The 13,808-nt window shown below is 43.2% G+C and overlaps 1 protein-coding gene across 1 annotated transcript; it reads left to right on the top strand.

Annotated features, from left to right (window-relative positions):
* The first annotated feature begins 404 nt into the window (after positions 1-404).
* LOC308674091 (uncharacterized protein) lies at positions 405-13,232 on the top strand. The gene is made up of 5 exons (XM_081338290.1): positions 405-1,549; positions 6,022-6,067; positions 7,680-7,773; positions 8,605-8,643; positions 11,848-13,232. Coding segments are annotated over exons 1-4 (432 nt in total). The 5' UTR covers positions 405-1,258; the 3' UTR covers positions 8,606-8,643; positions 11,848-13,232.
* The last annotated feature ends 576 nt before the right edge of the window (positions 13,233-13,808 follow it).

The raw sequence follows: 13,808 nt of genomic DNA, 5'->3' as shown, positions 1-13,808 counted from the left end.
AAGCCCCGTACGCGTTTGGTGATTTTTCTGCATCTGTTAAAAACGTTGAGGTGGTTAAGGAAAGAAGCTCGGTTGTAGGAACAGGCTATTTTAAAAGCTGTGACTGAGCGGTCAGCAAGTCAGGTATAAAATTGAAAATATAGGCAGTATCTTGATATCGCTCTGGCATTCTCTCAACAGTAACAAAAAACGTCTGGCAGAAAGCTCAGCTTGCAAGTTTGGCTTGCAAGATTCATCTCCAGCCGCTAGCCCTTCTCATTCACTTTTTGGCCCTTGAGACCGACTTTGCAATGATGAATGATAGATAGTGACCCTCTTCCTGGATTGGCTAAAGATGGGGGTGGGTGCCACATTTTAATTGGCCCATTGACTAGTTTCCTATGGAATAGCTATGTGGAGGGGTCTGAAAAAAGGAGTGTCAGAGGAGAAAGAGCAATAACCATATAAAGCAACTGACATCCACTTCTTGACGAGCAAATATCCTTGGAGATAAATTCAAGAGATTTCAAGATTTCTAATTTCTGGTGGTACTTACAGTTCAAAAGGCTGGGTCTTCTTGCTTGGCAAATCGTTTTTAAAAGTAGCTTTAGCTTGTATCTTCATTTCTGCGTATATATATATTTTTTAAAGGACAGCATTTTTGAATAAGCATCCTTTGGTTAATTGATTTACAAGTCGTATGAACTAAATCAAAGTATTCCGGACAGAAATCTTGGATTTTGAAAATAAAACACAAGGCTATTTAAACATTGTCGGACTTGTACATTTGAAATATCAAAAGGAGCTGTGGACAATTGTGGGAACCATTCCTGAACCTGACTGATATTTTTGGCTGGGGAACGGATCTCGCTGGTCTGAAGAATCGCCTAGCATTTACCAGTGAGCAAGGAAGCAGCCACGGCAAAATGGCTTTATGAGAATATGGAAACAAGCTTTTTTTTAATTCACTAACAAACCATCTCAGAATCTAAGAAAAAGATTCTGTAACTTGCATACGATTTAAGGTTCGGCTGTGTTTGCTGGTGAAGAACATCTAAGGTGGACGAAAGTTCTTTAAGCAAGGAAGTTCTCACTTCAATTTCCCAAAATATCCGGTGGAACAGATTTTATTTGTGCTCTTCATTTGGAGTATTGTAAGCTTTCCCCCCCCCCCTACTAAAAAAAAACGTGAAAAGTTGCTCAACCCAGCACCGAGTTTGCTCTTTACCGCGGCAATATTCAAAGTTCTGGCTGAAGTGAGGTTCCTGAATCTACTAGAATGGAAGAGTTCTGGGTTGTCTGCCTGTGCATGATTTTGTTTGTCTTAATACTTATTTTGATGAAGCAGAAGCCAGATGATGGGATCAAGAAGCCAGATGATGAGAAGCCTTCAACCTCCTACAGTCAGGTTGTCAGCAGTGCCGGAAAAGTTCTGGAATACACGGAAGAAGAGCTGGAGGCCTCCATGCAGAAGCTAACCAGTCTTTTGTTTAGCCCAGATACCCACAAGAAGCATCCTCACCCTGAACACAGGGCCCACCAGAGGGAAACTGCAGGAAAAGAGCACCAGGTGAGCCACAATCAAATCCAGGTAAAATGAGATAAAGCATAACAGAGGGGGTGGACTTCAGTTTTATGGAATCTCTGAGGTCCTCAGCCTTCAAGGCGTAACCAACAAGGTCATTCAGACTGGGGATACCTTCCCCAATCTACTTATCCACCTTTGAGGTAACTGCATGGATTGAGTCACCTCTTGCATTTTTGTTGTTCCATCGTTCAACCGCTTTGGAATTTTCATGGGTTGAAGGCTATCCTTTTCTCCAGAACTGTCATCCATAACTGCCTATGAGATTTCCTAAATTCAGGCTGGTGGTATTAGGTGTTTTGCTGATGTCTTTTCCAAGAGCCTGCGATTTTTCCAAGCATCCCGGGTCTTCTTCAGTTACTGTCAAGGGGTCCAAAATATTTAAGCTTTTAGCATCATTACTAGATTTCCAGCAAGCATTTTGATTTTTCATATTGTTCTTTGGGCGATAGAGGTTTCCTCAACTTTATTTTCTCCAACATCGCAATTCCAAAGCATCCAGGTGGTTTCATTCATGTTTTCTGATGCCCTAGCCTTCAGTACCTTATATTAGCATGGAGAAAACTGTGGTCCTGGCCACAAGTATCTAGGCAAATTTTAGTTATTTGTGGTTCAACAGATAGTGAAAAACCTAGATGTTTTCTTTGCTGGTTATATGATGACTTTTCATTCTTAACCTGTCATATAGGCCTCTTTGTTTGGGCACAGGATATTAAATGATTACAGAACTGTGCGTTGCTAACCTGGGTAGTGTATTTGCTCATCAGATTTAACAGATCATGTGAACCTCACCAGTAAACCATGATTAGATAAATTGGGTCCTATCACAATGTGTAAACCCTATCTATAACCGGCCTGGGTTGCTGCAAGAAGATTTGTTAAGACAACTGCATCTCATATAGCCCATCCATATATATATTTAACAAGAGAGAAGGTCATGGTTGTAGAAATTACTCCTTCTATTTAACTAACTCTTTACTTATTTGCAGATCTGCTGTCTGATCTAGTACAAATCCTATCCCGCCTGTCTTGATGAACAAATCCCAAAGAGACTATTTGAAGTTCAGCCCAACTTTAATGGCCATCAAGCCATGCTCTCCTAAAATGGACATCCAGATTATAGAGTCGGGCATGGAATATTTATCATGTCCTCCATATCTGTTTCAGCGTGACCCATTAATGCACCTTCTGATCCCTCTTGGCACAAGGAGGAAGACCACTAAATCACTGAACAGGTTCATTCCAGCTTAGGGCGGCTCAAGGCTCTGTGACCTGCAGGGCAGAAACCAATCAAAGTACATTACGGACTCCAATGTGGTTTGTAAAGTGTGGTTTATGGCTCCATGTGTTCTATAGATCCACTTTTGGCTTATTTCACAAGCCATAGCTAAACATGCCAGATCTTAACATGACGGTATCTTAACTCTCCCGTCAACATGAGATCATTTATTTTTTTCCATGACAGAGATCATCAGGAATCGTTAAACCAGAGGGTAATTTCCATATTAATGGGCATGTGTTTCTCTGTTTTGAAAAAAAATCTACTCCTCTAACCTGACTTATGAACACAACAGAAGAGAATAACAGACTTGGAAGGGACCTTGGAGGTCTTCTAGTCCAGCCCCCTGCTCAATTAGGAGACCCTATACCAAGGGTAGGCAACCTCGGCTCTTTTATGACTCGTGGACTTCAACTCCCAGCATTCCTGAGCCAGCCACGCTGAGGGAAAAGGGAGAGGTTTCCAAGCTGAGCCATGCTGGCTCAGGAATTCTGGGAGTTGAAGTCCACGAGTCATAAAAGAGCCAAGGTTGCCTACCCCTGCTCTATACCATTTCAGACAAAGGGCTGTCCACTCTCTTTTTAAAAAACCTCCAGTGCATTTATGTATTGAATCAAGGTCATGGATGTATTTAAAGTTCAACCATAGGACAGACAAGGTTCTCTTAAGACGGATTATGGGTTTTTTTTAATTAAAAATAATCATGTTTCTAGGGTTTAATTATAAAAATGGAAAAAAAAATCACATATCCCTGGATGCTGTTACTGAATGCTTGCACTATCAAATTGTTCCTGTTTTGGTCTCCCATAAAGACTTGCGCTGTTTCATTAACTATAATCATTAGCCCGTCGGTCAGATTATACATTTCCAACAAGAAGAAAATGGAGGCATATTTACAGTAGGGCAGAATTCTTTCTTTAACCCTTGAAAGATTTTTCTCTCTCCTTGACCCCCATTAGAACGTCACTCCTCAGATGACACCTTTCCGCGTGGCTATTCACGTTTGCAGAAATGGTGTCATGTCGAGTTAATAATTCCTTCTATTTCCAGCGTTCCAGCTCTGAATGCCTCTGTTTACACAGCTAAACCCACCAACAAGAGCTAAGTGCTATTTGGAAAAAAAAAAGAAAGAAAGAGGAAGATTTATAGATTCCATCCATCATTCATGGATGATGGGTAGCAGCTTGGGAGAGTAATCTTAGTGGAGAAATAGGAAAGACCAACCCAACACCATCATTTTCAAATGCTTTTTGCACAGTGCTGTGTAATGTTGCAATGGGGGTTGAAATGAAATGAAATAGGTGAACAGCAATGGTAGGGCTAGCATAGTGTTTTCCGAATGTGGCCACTTTAAGATGGGTGGACTTCAAATCCCAGAGGTACCCCAGCCAGCAACAAACTTGGCCATTTAAAAATATGCATGCTGGCTGGGCCAAGTGTGAAAGACGTGCTGGTGGGAGCAAGAGTCCCAAGACAACCACCCAATACCAAGATGGAAGTTGCTGGTATAAAATGAAACTCTTGGTAAGAGGAGTGAGATTAAATCAGATGATATCCAGTAGCAACACTAAAGGCATTTAAATGCATGCAGAATAATCCCAGCAATTCAAACACCACACAGATAGCTTACCAGCAACACCGTCCTACGCAATAGACTTTGCTCCCTCCTCAAGATAAAAATTAACTATGTTTCCACTTTCCCTCAATCAAAGCTTAATTCTGATATAGTCTGACTGGAAACTGCTTTGGATGTTCCGTTGATTTGGATGGCTGTGACTTGATTTCTTTTGAATCTACCCCCTCCTAACCTTGGAAGCCAAATTCTCTTTCTTCCATGCATCCCAGCAACGCGATCCCGTTTCCCGTTCGCTAATAAAGATAATCCTCGACTTATAATTACCTTTCAAAAGTACAACGGCGCTGAAAAAAGTGACTGATGATCACTCTTCACACTTACAACCGTTGCAGCATCCCTAATGGCCACGTGATCAAAATCCAGACCCTTGGCAACGGACTCGTGTTTAGGACTGTTGCAGTGCCCCGGGATCACGTGATCCCTTTTGGTGACCTTCTGGCACACTAAGTCAATGGGGAAGCCAAATCCACTTAAGAACCATGTTGTTAACCACTGCGGTGATTCACTTGACAGTTGTGGCAACAAAGGTCGTAAAGCAGGGCAAAACTCAATAAGTGTCTCGCTTAGCAACAGACGTTTTGGGCTCAGTTGTGGTCATAAGTCAAGGACTACCTGTATCTATGTGAACGGTTATGCCCTCTTTTCCCATGGGTTAGCTACCCTTCTGACTGACTGTTTGGTCTCCAGAAAAGATTTCTATATTTCTCACTTTGCCCGGAAACCTCACGATAGGTAGATGAGAGAGCATAAGTGAAGAGATCTAGCCAAGAGAGCAGTTCAATTGCAAGCATTAAATTTCAGTTAACCTTCTGCAAGAATGCCAGGCTGGCCTCCTTGCTGGCGGATCCAATATTCAACCCAGCATAGCAGCCATGCCTTTAAAAGCCCCCAACCTGAAGTAGGTCAAACTGGAGTCACTGCAATGTATTTAGCACCAGACGGGCTTCTAAAAATAAAAAATAAATGCTTACCGGCTTTTTGCATTTTCCTCTCCTTTTAACATCTTCAACAGGGCTGGCGTAGTCTGAAGATGAAACAGCTCAGATTTCACCTAAGCCGTGGTTAGAAAAAGCTAGCCATCCCAGAAGGTATAAACTAGTTTCCCCCCCCCCAACCCCCAAACACGATGCCCTGCAGAAATACAGGACTAATATTTCAGTTGCTATTTGTGTCGGTTGAAAGTTCATCCTGTTGGCAGCCTAATTGAGAGACGGCAGGACATAATGTAATGGGTGGAAGCTTGTTAAAGAGTGATCCAGCCTGGAAGTAAGCAGCAATTTGCTGACAGTAAGAACAATTAATCAGCGGAACAGCTTGCCTCTTGGAGTTGAGGCTGCTCCATCCCTGGAGGTTTTCAAAAATAGACTGGACAACCCTTTGACTGGGATGGCGTAAGGCTCCTGCTTGGAGCAGGGGGTTGGACTAGCAGACCTCCAGGGGTCCCTCCCAGCTCTGTGGTTCTATCTTCCAAAGCTTCCAATTAATGTGTGCCTTTTTTTTCTCTCTCTCTCTCTTTCCCACCTTCTCTTTTTAAACGAACAGGAGAAAGCTCACCATACTGCTCAGCAGAATATCTTGGATGAAATTGGTAAGTCCCCGTTGGCATCACAAATTTCATAGGTGCTCACAGAATCCTTGAGCGCGTTTGCATGCCTTGAAAAGTGTATCTTTTGCCCAGCTTCACTCCCTCCTAATTTTGGACTATAATACCGTTCTCCTCAGCCACGGTGGCTAGAAAAGTGGAACTCGGAATCCAAGACAAGGGGGAAAAGTCACTGGAATTGGGGAAAGAGTGAAATGTTTGCGCTATTTTTCCTGATTTTCCCGACAAGTGGGATTTGAACCGCATAGCCAACGGTGGATTACATTATGGGGAAGCCATCACATCTGGAAATTATGTATTGAACAAATCTCCTCTCCTGGATTCAGCAGTAGGTTGTTGAAAGAAGGTGTGTTTGTGAGACTTGGCAAGTCTTTAAACACACATCAAGCATGCATACTTGAGTTATCTTGTTCTTATGGTTTATGCAACAATTCTCCCTATAAATGATTACAGGATTAACCAGAATTTAAATCTACCTACAGAGTCATCTAGTTCTGATCTGGCATAAATAACCAGTGATATTTTGGCCCCTTCTTAATCGCAAGGCCATTTTCAACAATGGCATCAGTTCGTCACCCTCTAGACCCATCAATTTTGAGGAGGATGTTGGCCAGCAGCCTGTTCCACAATCATTCATTTTTCATTTGGGTTGAACTTTGTCCGCTATTTCCTGGTTTTTCTTCACGTGAAAAAAAAGACCATTTGTTTTAAAAAACGGTGTAAACTTTCCCATCATTGTTTGAGACGGGGGTTTTGACAGAAGCTCATAATAGAAGGAATGCATTATTTATTGGAACCACATAATAGAAAGACCTTGGAAGCAGAGGAACATGTGAACAGACTATAGACAAAAAAAATTGGACTGGAATAGCGTGGAGTGTCTAGTAACTGGGGATATGAAAGGGTCCCAAAGAAAATATCTCTGGATCAGTTCATCCATTTTCACTGAGCAACTTATGGAAGCCCCCTCCATCTTGGGCCCATCTGTGTTACCGTCATACATCTTTTAGTAGTGGGTAAATGAGCCGGGGATCTGATGACTAAAGCTACATTTATTTTATTTGCTGATTAGATGTCTATCCCACCTTTATTGCTTTATACTCTTTCCTCCTCCTATTTTTCCCATAACAACAATCCTGTGAGGTGGGTTGGGCTTGAGAGAGAGGGACGGATCCGAAGTCATCCAGTAAGGCAGGACTAGAACTCACCATCTCCTGGTGATTGGCTCCAAGTCAGCCAGCTGGCTTTCGTTCCTGAAGCAGGACTAGAACTCGCAGTCTCTGGGCGATTGACGCAAAGTCACCCAGCCAGCTTTCACGTAGTCATCCAGTAAGGCAAGACTAGAATTTACCATCTCCTGGTTGCTAGCCTGGTTGCCTTAACCACTACTGCACCAAACCGGTTCTCACGTGAAATGTTTTGGAAATAGACGTGTCGCGTGCAATGTTTTTGGTGCCTGCGTGTAAAAAAATACCGACAGCGGGTTAGCATTTGGGGATGTATGCTATTAACCTGTGGATCTTGTGTTATTGAGATGCTGGAGTGTGAATTAACCTCTTTGGTTTGGTTCCCCCCCCCCGCCTCCATTGTCCTGCAGAGCAAGCTGTGCAAGAGACTGCTGACACGGAAGTGTATGTGAGGAGACGACCGCAGCTGCCTCTTCCCAAGCAGCCTCACGAGCAGACTGAGTGGTAAAGAAAATAGCGAGCGGATGAATCGCGGGAAGGATCCTGACAGTTAGAATGATTAAGAAAAGAGTGGACAGCCATTTGTCTGAAATGATGTAGGGTTTCCTGCCTGAGCAGGGGGTTGGACTAGATGACCTCCAAGGTCCCTTCCAACTTTATCATTCTATGTTCTATGTTCTAAATCTAACCGATACCTCATCCCAAGCCCAAAGGGGAGAAAATAGGCTCGGCCTGCTGTATGAACCAACATTTATATTACTTTGAAGGCAATGGAACAAAAGGTTGCAGGGTGATTTAGTAATAATTCTTGTAGAACCATCTAAACAGATTTTTGAAACAGAAAGCCAGGCGACTAAACAACAGATACGCAATTTTCAAGCCTGTCCAAACGATGGCTCATCCTAAAACAAGAACAGTCAACGTCGGAGATCTAATTTGGACAGCCGCATCTGTAGTACCTTTCAAGATGTAACAGCAGTCCAGTTTTGAGAGACACGTTAGCAGCTCAGTTTTAAAATGGAACCAAGTAAAGGAGAATATTTGTAGTTTCAGCGTTTAAATGAGGGGTCCTCGATGCTCTGGGCTTAGTTCTTTTCTTGCAGACATTTCATTACCGAAGTAGGCAACATCATCAGCGCTCTGTTCATCATCTAGGGCTGATGATGTTACCTAGTTTAGGTCATGAAATGTGTGTTAAGAAAACAACCAAGCTCAGAGAGCATGAAGGAGCCTTCAGTTTTAAAATACTGGTACATTTCTAGATATGGAACTTTGCATATACTGCCCAGTAAGGATTTATTGTCTCATTTCCTATTTTTACTTTTTCTCTTGCAGACTTGGAACAACTGGCAAATTATAGACTTAAAGTGCCTGGTGAGTAGGTCTTTCTGCCTTTTGTATGATGCTCTCTGATGTCTAATGCCTTATTCAATTTTTAATGGAGAAAACCCTCAAACAGCAATTTTCTCCAAGGTATTTTCCCGTTATACTTTTCCATGCTTTTTCCTCCCCACAACGTTCCTTCCTACGGTTTGGTCCTTTGACTTAAGAAGTGTTTGTTTAGCGAGCTTACAAAGTTACGAGAGCACAGGAAACAGCGATTTACAATTGGTCCTTCACTTACGACCGTCGCAGCATTGCCCGCGCAATCAGAATTCAGATCCTTGACAAGCAATGCTTGACAACCATCCCAGGTAGTCCTCAGCTTACAACCGTTCGTTTAGTGAGCGTTCAGAGTTAGAAAGGCAGTGGGGAAAAAAAGTAAGCTGGGACCACTTTTCGCACTTCCTGATCATTGCAGCGTTCCCCATGGTCACATGATCAAAATCTGGGCGCTCGGCAACTGGCGTGTATTTGTGACAATTGCAACAGCTGAGGGTCATGTGGTCGCCGTGTGTGACCTTCCCAATGTCAGTGGGAGAAGTTGGATTCATTTAATGACCTCGTGATTCACTGCAGCAATTTGCTTCACTTCTATTGCATAGAAAGTTTGTAAAATTGGATGCAACTCAATCACCGTCTTGCTTAGCAACAGGAATTTTGATCCCGATGATGGCTGTAAGTCAAGGACCACCTGTCTAAGCATCATCCAGAGGACTTTCCACAACTAAAGTTCTTCAGAGGGGGTTTTGTGTTGGCAGGCAGCTAAAAGATTGAAAGACACACCCCGCCTCCTGGTTAGGGTCCAAAGTTACACAGAGGCACGTTACGTTCTTTCAGGAAGCAGAAAAATTGCATTGGAGAGCCAGGACAGGTACTCCTTGAGTTACGACCAAAAGGGAGCTCAAAATTTACGTTGCTAAGGGAAACGTTTGTTAAACGAGTCTGCCCCATTTTACGGCTTTTCTCGCCACAGTCGTTGAATGAATCAGTCTATCAAGGATGCATGGCCACGATGCCTGCTAGCTTCCTCATTTGTCCGTAGAAAAAGCGGGGAGGGGTAGAACATGAAGGGAGGAAATGGAATGCTAAGAAAGCTATTCGCGGATCGTGAGAGCCTGCAGCACGTCAAGGCCATTGCTGCAGGTGCTCGATGGAGAAGTGAACTGTTCCCATAAGAAAATGGAAGAGCACCATTGGACCATGTGAACCCCCAGTGGGTGGGGGCCTGGGCATCTATCTTTTAGCTAAGCAAGCTTTCCCGCAGGAAACCTCAGAGCTGGTTTTGTTTCTTCCGTTCTGAAAGGCTACAGCCAATAACGTTTAGCCTGCTGGGACTTAAATGCCTTGAAGAGTTCTTTCGTTGGGTCTGTTAGTTGGACAGTTGGCACACTGCATTTGTGAAGTGAGTAACACGGTTGTCAAATGAATCTGGCTTCCCCATTTGGCTTTTGTTTGTCTGAAAGTCACAAAAGGGGATCAGATGACCCTGGGACACTGCAACAGTCATGAGCACATGCCAGTTGCCAAACGTCTGAATTTTGATCATGTGACCACGGGGAGGCAGCAAAGGTCATCAGTGTGAAAAACGGTCCTAAGTCTCTTAGGTCACTAAATGAAACTGGTATAAGTCGAGGACGGCCTGTGTACAAAAAAGAAAGATAAATGCAATGATCAAAAAGGGTAAAATCTGGCAGAGATGGGTTTTAAACGTAGAGGACCTACGGTGTTGAGGCATCTTTAATATTCCTTTAAGTTGCTTCTTCGTGTAAAGAAATGGGAGGCATGTGACTGATGTAAGTAAGTAATTCGTGTAGAAATATCTGAAGTTGGTAAGATTTCACAAGGTCCCTCAGATTTTGCAAGATTCCGCCGCTATTGCCTCAAAAAAAAAAAAAGAAATGGTAGAATTTCGTAGGATTTGGTTTAAATTGCAAGAGCGTGATGATTTGACACCCGGCCCACCTCATGACCAGTTCAGTAACTGCCAAAGTAAAGTAAATATCAGAAAGTAGTCCTTTTCTAATCTGGAGACCCTGATTTTAATCAAAGGCGAAGGCCCTCTCTTTATCTACGGAGATTCTCAGTCGTCCAGGTCATGGTTGACCCACAGGTGCTTTTTCGAAAGGCAACTTGGACTTCTCTTGGTTTTGCTTGAAGATATTTCACTTCTCATCCAAAAAGCTTCTTCAGTTCTTCAGTTCAGAACTGAAGGAGCTTCCCGGATGAGAAGCGAAACATCTTCCAGGAAAAACAAAGAACGCCCAGTTGCCTTTTGAAAAAGCGGGGTCCTTCTCTTTGGTTTTCAGGGAGGAGACTTCCCAAAGACCTCTGAGCATAAGCAGAGTGTCTACCAAGCCAAATTCTGTGGACAAAGATAATTAACTCGTGGCTTATTCTGATCCCAGGCACTTTGGGGCTTTTCCTAAACTACACGGTACGATCAAATTTGGGTGGAGAATTTCCGTCGCTAAGCCAGGTGAAATGTTCAGTGGTATTACCCCATTTGATGACATTTTTGCCAGAGTCGTTAAGCAAAATCACTGCAGTTAAGTGATCGGCTTCCTCTATTGAGTTGCTTCTCGGAAGCTGGCTGGATCTTGGGTGCTGCAGTTGTCATAAATACATGCTGGTTGCCAAGGACTCAGATTTTGATCACAAAACCATGGGATGCCAGAACATTTCCTTACAGTGAGAACAATTAACCAGTGGAACCACCTGCCTCCAGAAGTTATGAATGTTCCAACACTGGACGTTTTTAAGAAGAGACTGGACAGCCATTTTGTCTGAAATGGTATAGGGTTTTCCTGCCTGAGCAGGGGGTTGGACTGGATGACCTCCAGGGTCCCTTCCAACTCTGCCATTCTGTTAAATCCTCAGTAGCCATTCTCACAAGCTTGACATTTTATCACTTCCCATTCATTCAATCTCCAAAGAATATTCTGCTTGTTCCTTTCCCAGCCGAAGCGGTAGCGTTGACACTTCCTTTAGTAGAAAGAAGAAGAAAAAAGACTTCCTTTTTTTTTAAGAAAAAAAGGGGGGGATTTTTATTTTATTTTCCCATTTGCAGCCGCTGCAAAAAAAAGTTTTTTGACACAACTGGTCAACTTTGCTCGAGAGTTTTTCTTTTAACGCTGATGAGAGCTGTGCTGTGCTCGCTGCTCCTTCAACGCTTTGCTCCCGCTTCTGTTTCCACAGCTGCAGACTGAACGCCTGGGTCCCCCTCCCCCCCCCCACAACAGAGCCTCCTGCATCGTGGGATGCTTCCCCCACCCCAAAAGAGGAAAAAAAAAACCACTTGCATCCCTCTGGCTGTCACCAGGTTTTTGGAAAAAGTTCAGAATGAGGAGAAGGTGATGGGTGGCAGCGATCCTAAGAAGATTTGCATCCAGTTGCACCAGAGGGCTTTCAGATGTCGCTTCTCCCATTTTTCCTGCGTCCCCCTTTGAAGCTTCTCTGCAGGGTTTCTGCAGGAGCTGGCCTGGCCTTTTTGCTCTCTCCTTCCCCAGCCGCTCCTTGAAAATCCGTTTAGCAGTATTTCCTTCCTGGCCTGATTAAAAGTTGCACACCAAACAAAGTGCCTGACTCAGCCTTCTTTGCTCAAGGCCCTTGAGGCCTTCCTCTGTGCGTGTGTGTGTGTGTGGGGGGGGGAGACACACAGAGGGGGGGGATAAGGGGAGGAAGATGAAGGGAGGAAAGAGAAGGAAGGAAAGAAAAGAAAAGAGGGAGAAAGAAAAGGAAGGAAAGGAAAGGAAAAAGAAAAGAAAGAAAGAAAGAGAAAGAAAGAAAGAAAAAGAAAGAAAGAAAGAAAGAAAGAAAGAAAGAAAGAAAAAGAAAGAAAGAAAGAAAAGGAAGAAAAGGAAGAAAGAAAGAGAAAAGGAAGAAAGAAAAAGAAGGAAAGAAGGAAGGAAGAAGAAAGAAAGAAAGAAAGAAAGAAAGAAAGAAAGAAAGAAAGAAAGAAAGAAAGAAAAAAGAGAGAGAAAGAAAGAAAGAAAAAGAAAGAAAGAAGGAAGGAAAGGAAAGGAAAGGAAAGGAAAGGAAAGGAAAGGAAAGGAAAGGAAAGGAAAGAAGGAAAGGAAAGGAAAGGAAAAGAAAGGAAAAGAATTCCTAAGTTCCTAGGTTGGAACAAGGATGGCAGAAGATATTTTGCTGCTGGAGATAGGTGGGTGACACCCTCTTCCACATTTCCAGGTGCAGAATTCCAGCTGGACTGCATTTTTCCCCCCAGCTCTAAGAGGCAGATAGTTCCTGCAACGGTATTTGAAAGAAGAGCCTACAAATTGAGTTGCTTAAAATCGTGGCTAAAGAATTCAGAGGCTTCCACCATTGACAAAATCCTCACCAGTCAATTGCAAAAGGCAGCTTTACACGGAACGGCTTACATCCTGCAACGATTCAGAGATTGGACAGCCATTTGTCCAAAATGGTGTAGGATCTCCTACTTGAGCAGGGCGTTGGACTGCATGATCTCTTAAGTTCCCTTCCAGCCCTATGCTTCTATATTCTAAGTACGGGATACACCCCTGATATATTTAGTTCAACCCATTCCCATTTTGCTATATTCCCCCACAACCTATAGTTAGTTGCCTGGCAGCTGCACTCACATCTGGAATGCCCCAAGTCAGGGAAGGCCAGTTCTGCTAATGGGCTAAGTTCCTCTCCTTTGCAAAAATATCATTTTCCTGATTAAAAATCCCAACATTGCTTCATACGAAACCGCAAAACATTTATCCTTTCCAGCAACATTTCAAAGGCCTTGAAAGATTTCACATTCAAAAGGTTGGCGAGTTAACCCTGATTATCTATTTGAAAATGGTGACATTTGAGCAAAATGGGGGGGGGGGGAAATTACAACAATTTTATTTCATTTTATATTTTATTATTTTATTTAAACTTTCGGATGCATTCAGTTCACTGATGATTCCTGGCCACTGCCTGATCAGTTTCCTTGGCAAGGTTGTTCAGAAGTGGCTTGCCATTCTCTGCTTCCTAAGGCTGAGAGAAAGTGACTGGCCCAAGGTCGCCCAATTGGCTTTGGATAAAGGCAGGACTAGAACTCACAGTCTCCTGGTTTTTAGGCTGGTGCCTTAACCACGCCACCAAATTGGCTTCCAAGGAGGTATACAACATGAAATTTAATGATGGAGAAATTAGTGTTA

Source organism: Vipera berus, assembly GCF_964194415.1.
Source record: "Vipera berus genome assembly, chromosome: 13".
NCBI lineage: Eukaryota > Metazoa > Chordata > Lepidosauria > Squamata > Viperidae > Vipera > Vipera berus.
The sequence above is the reverse complement of the archived record's forward strand: the minus strand, read 5'-3'. Positions and strand labels throughout refer to the sequence as shown.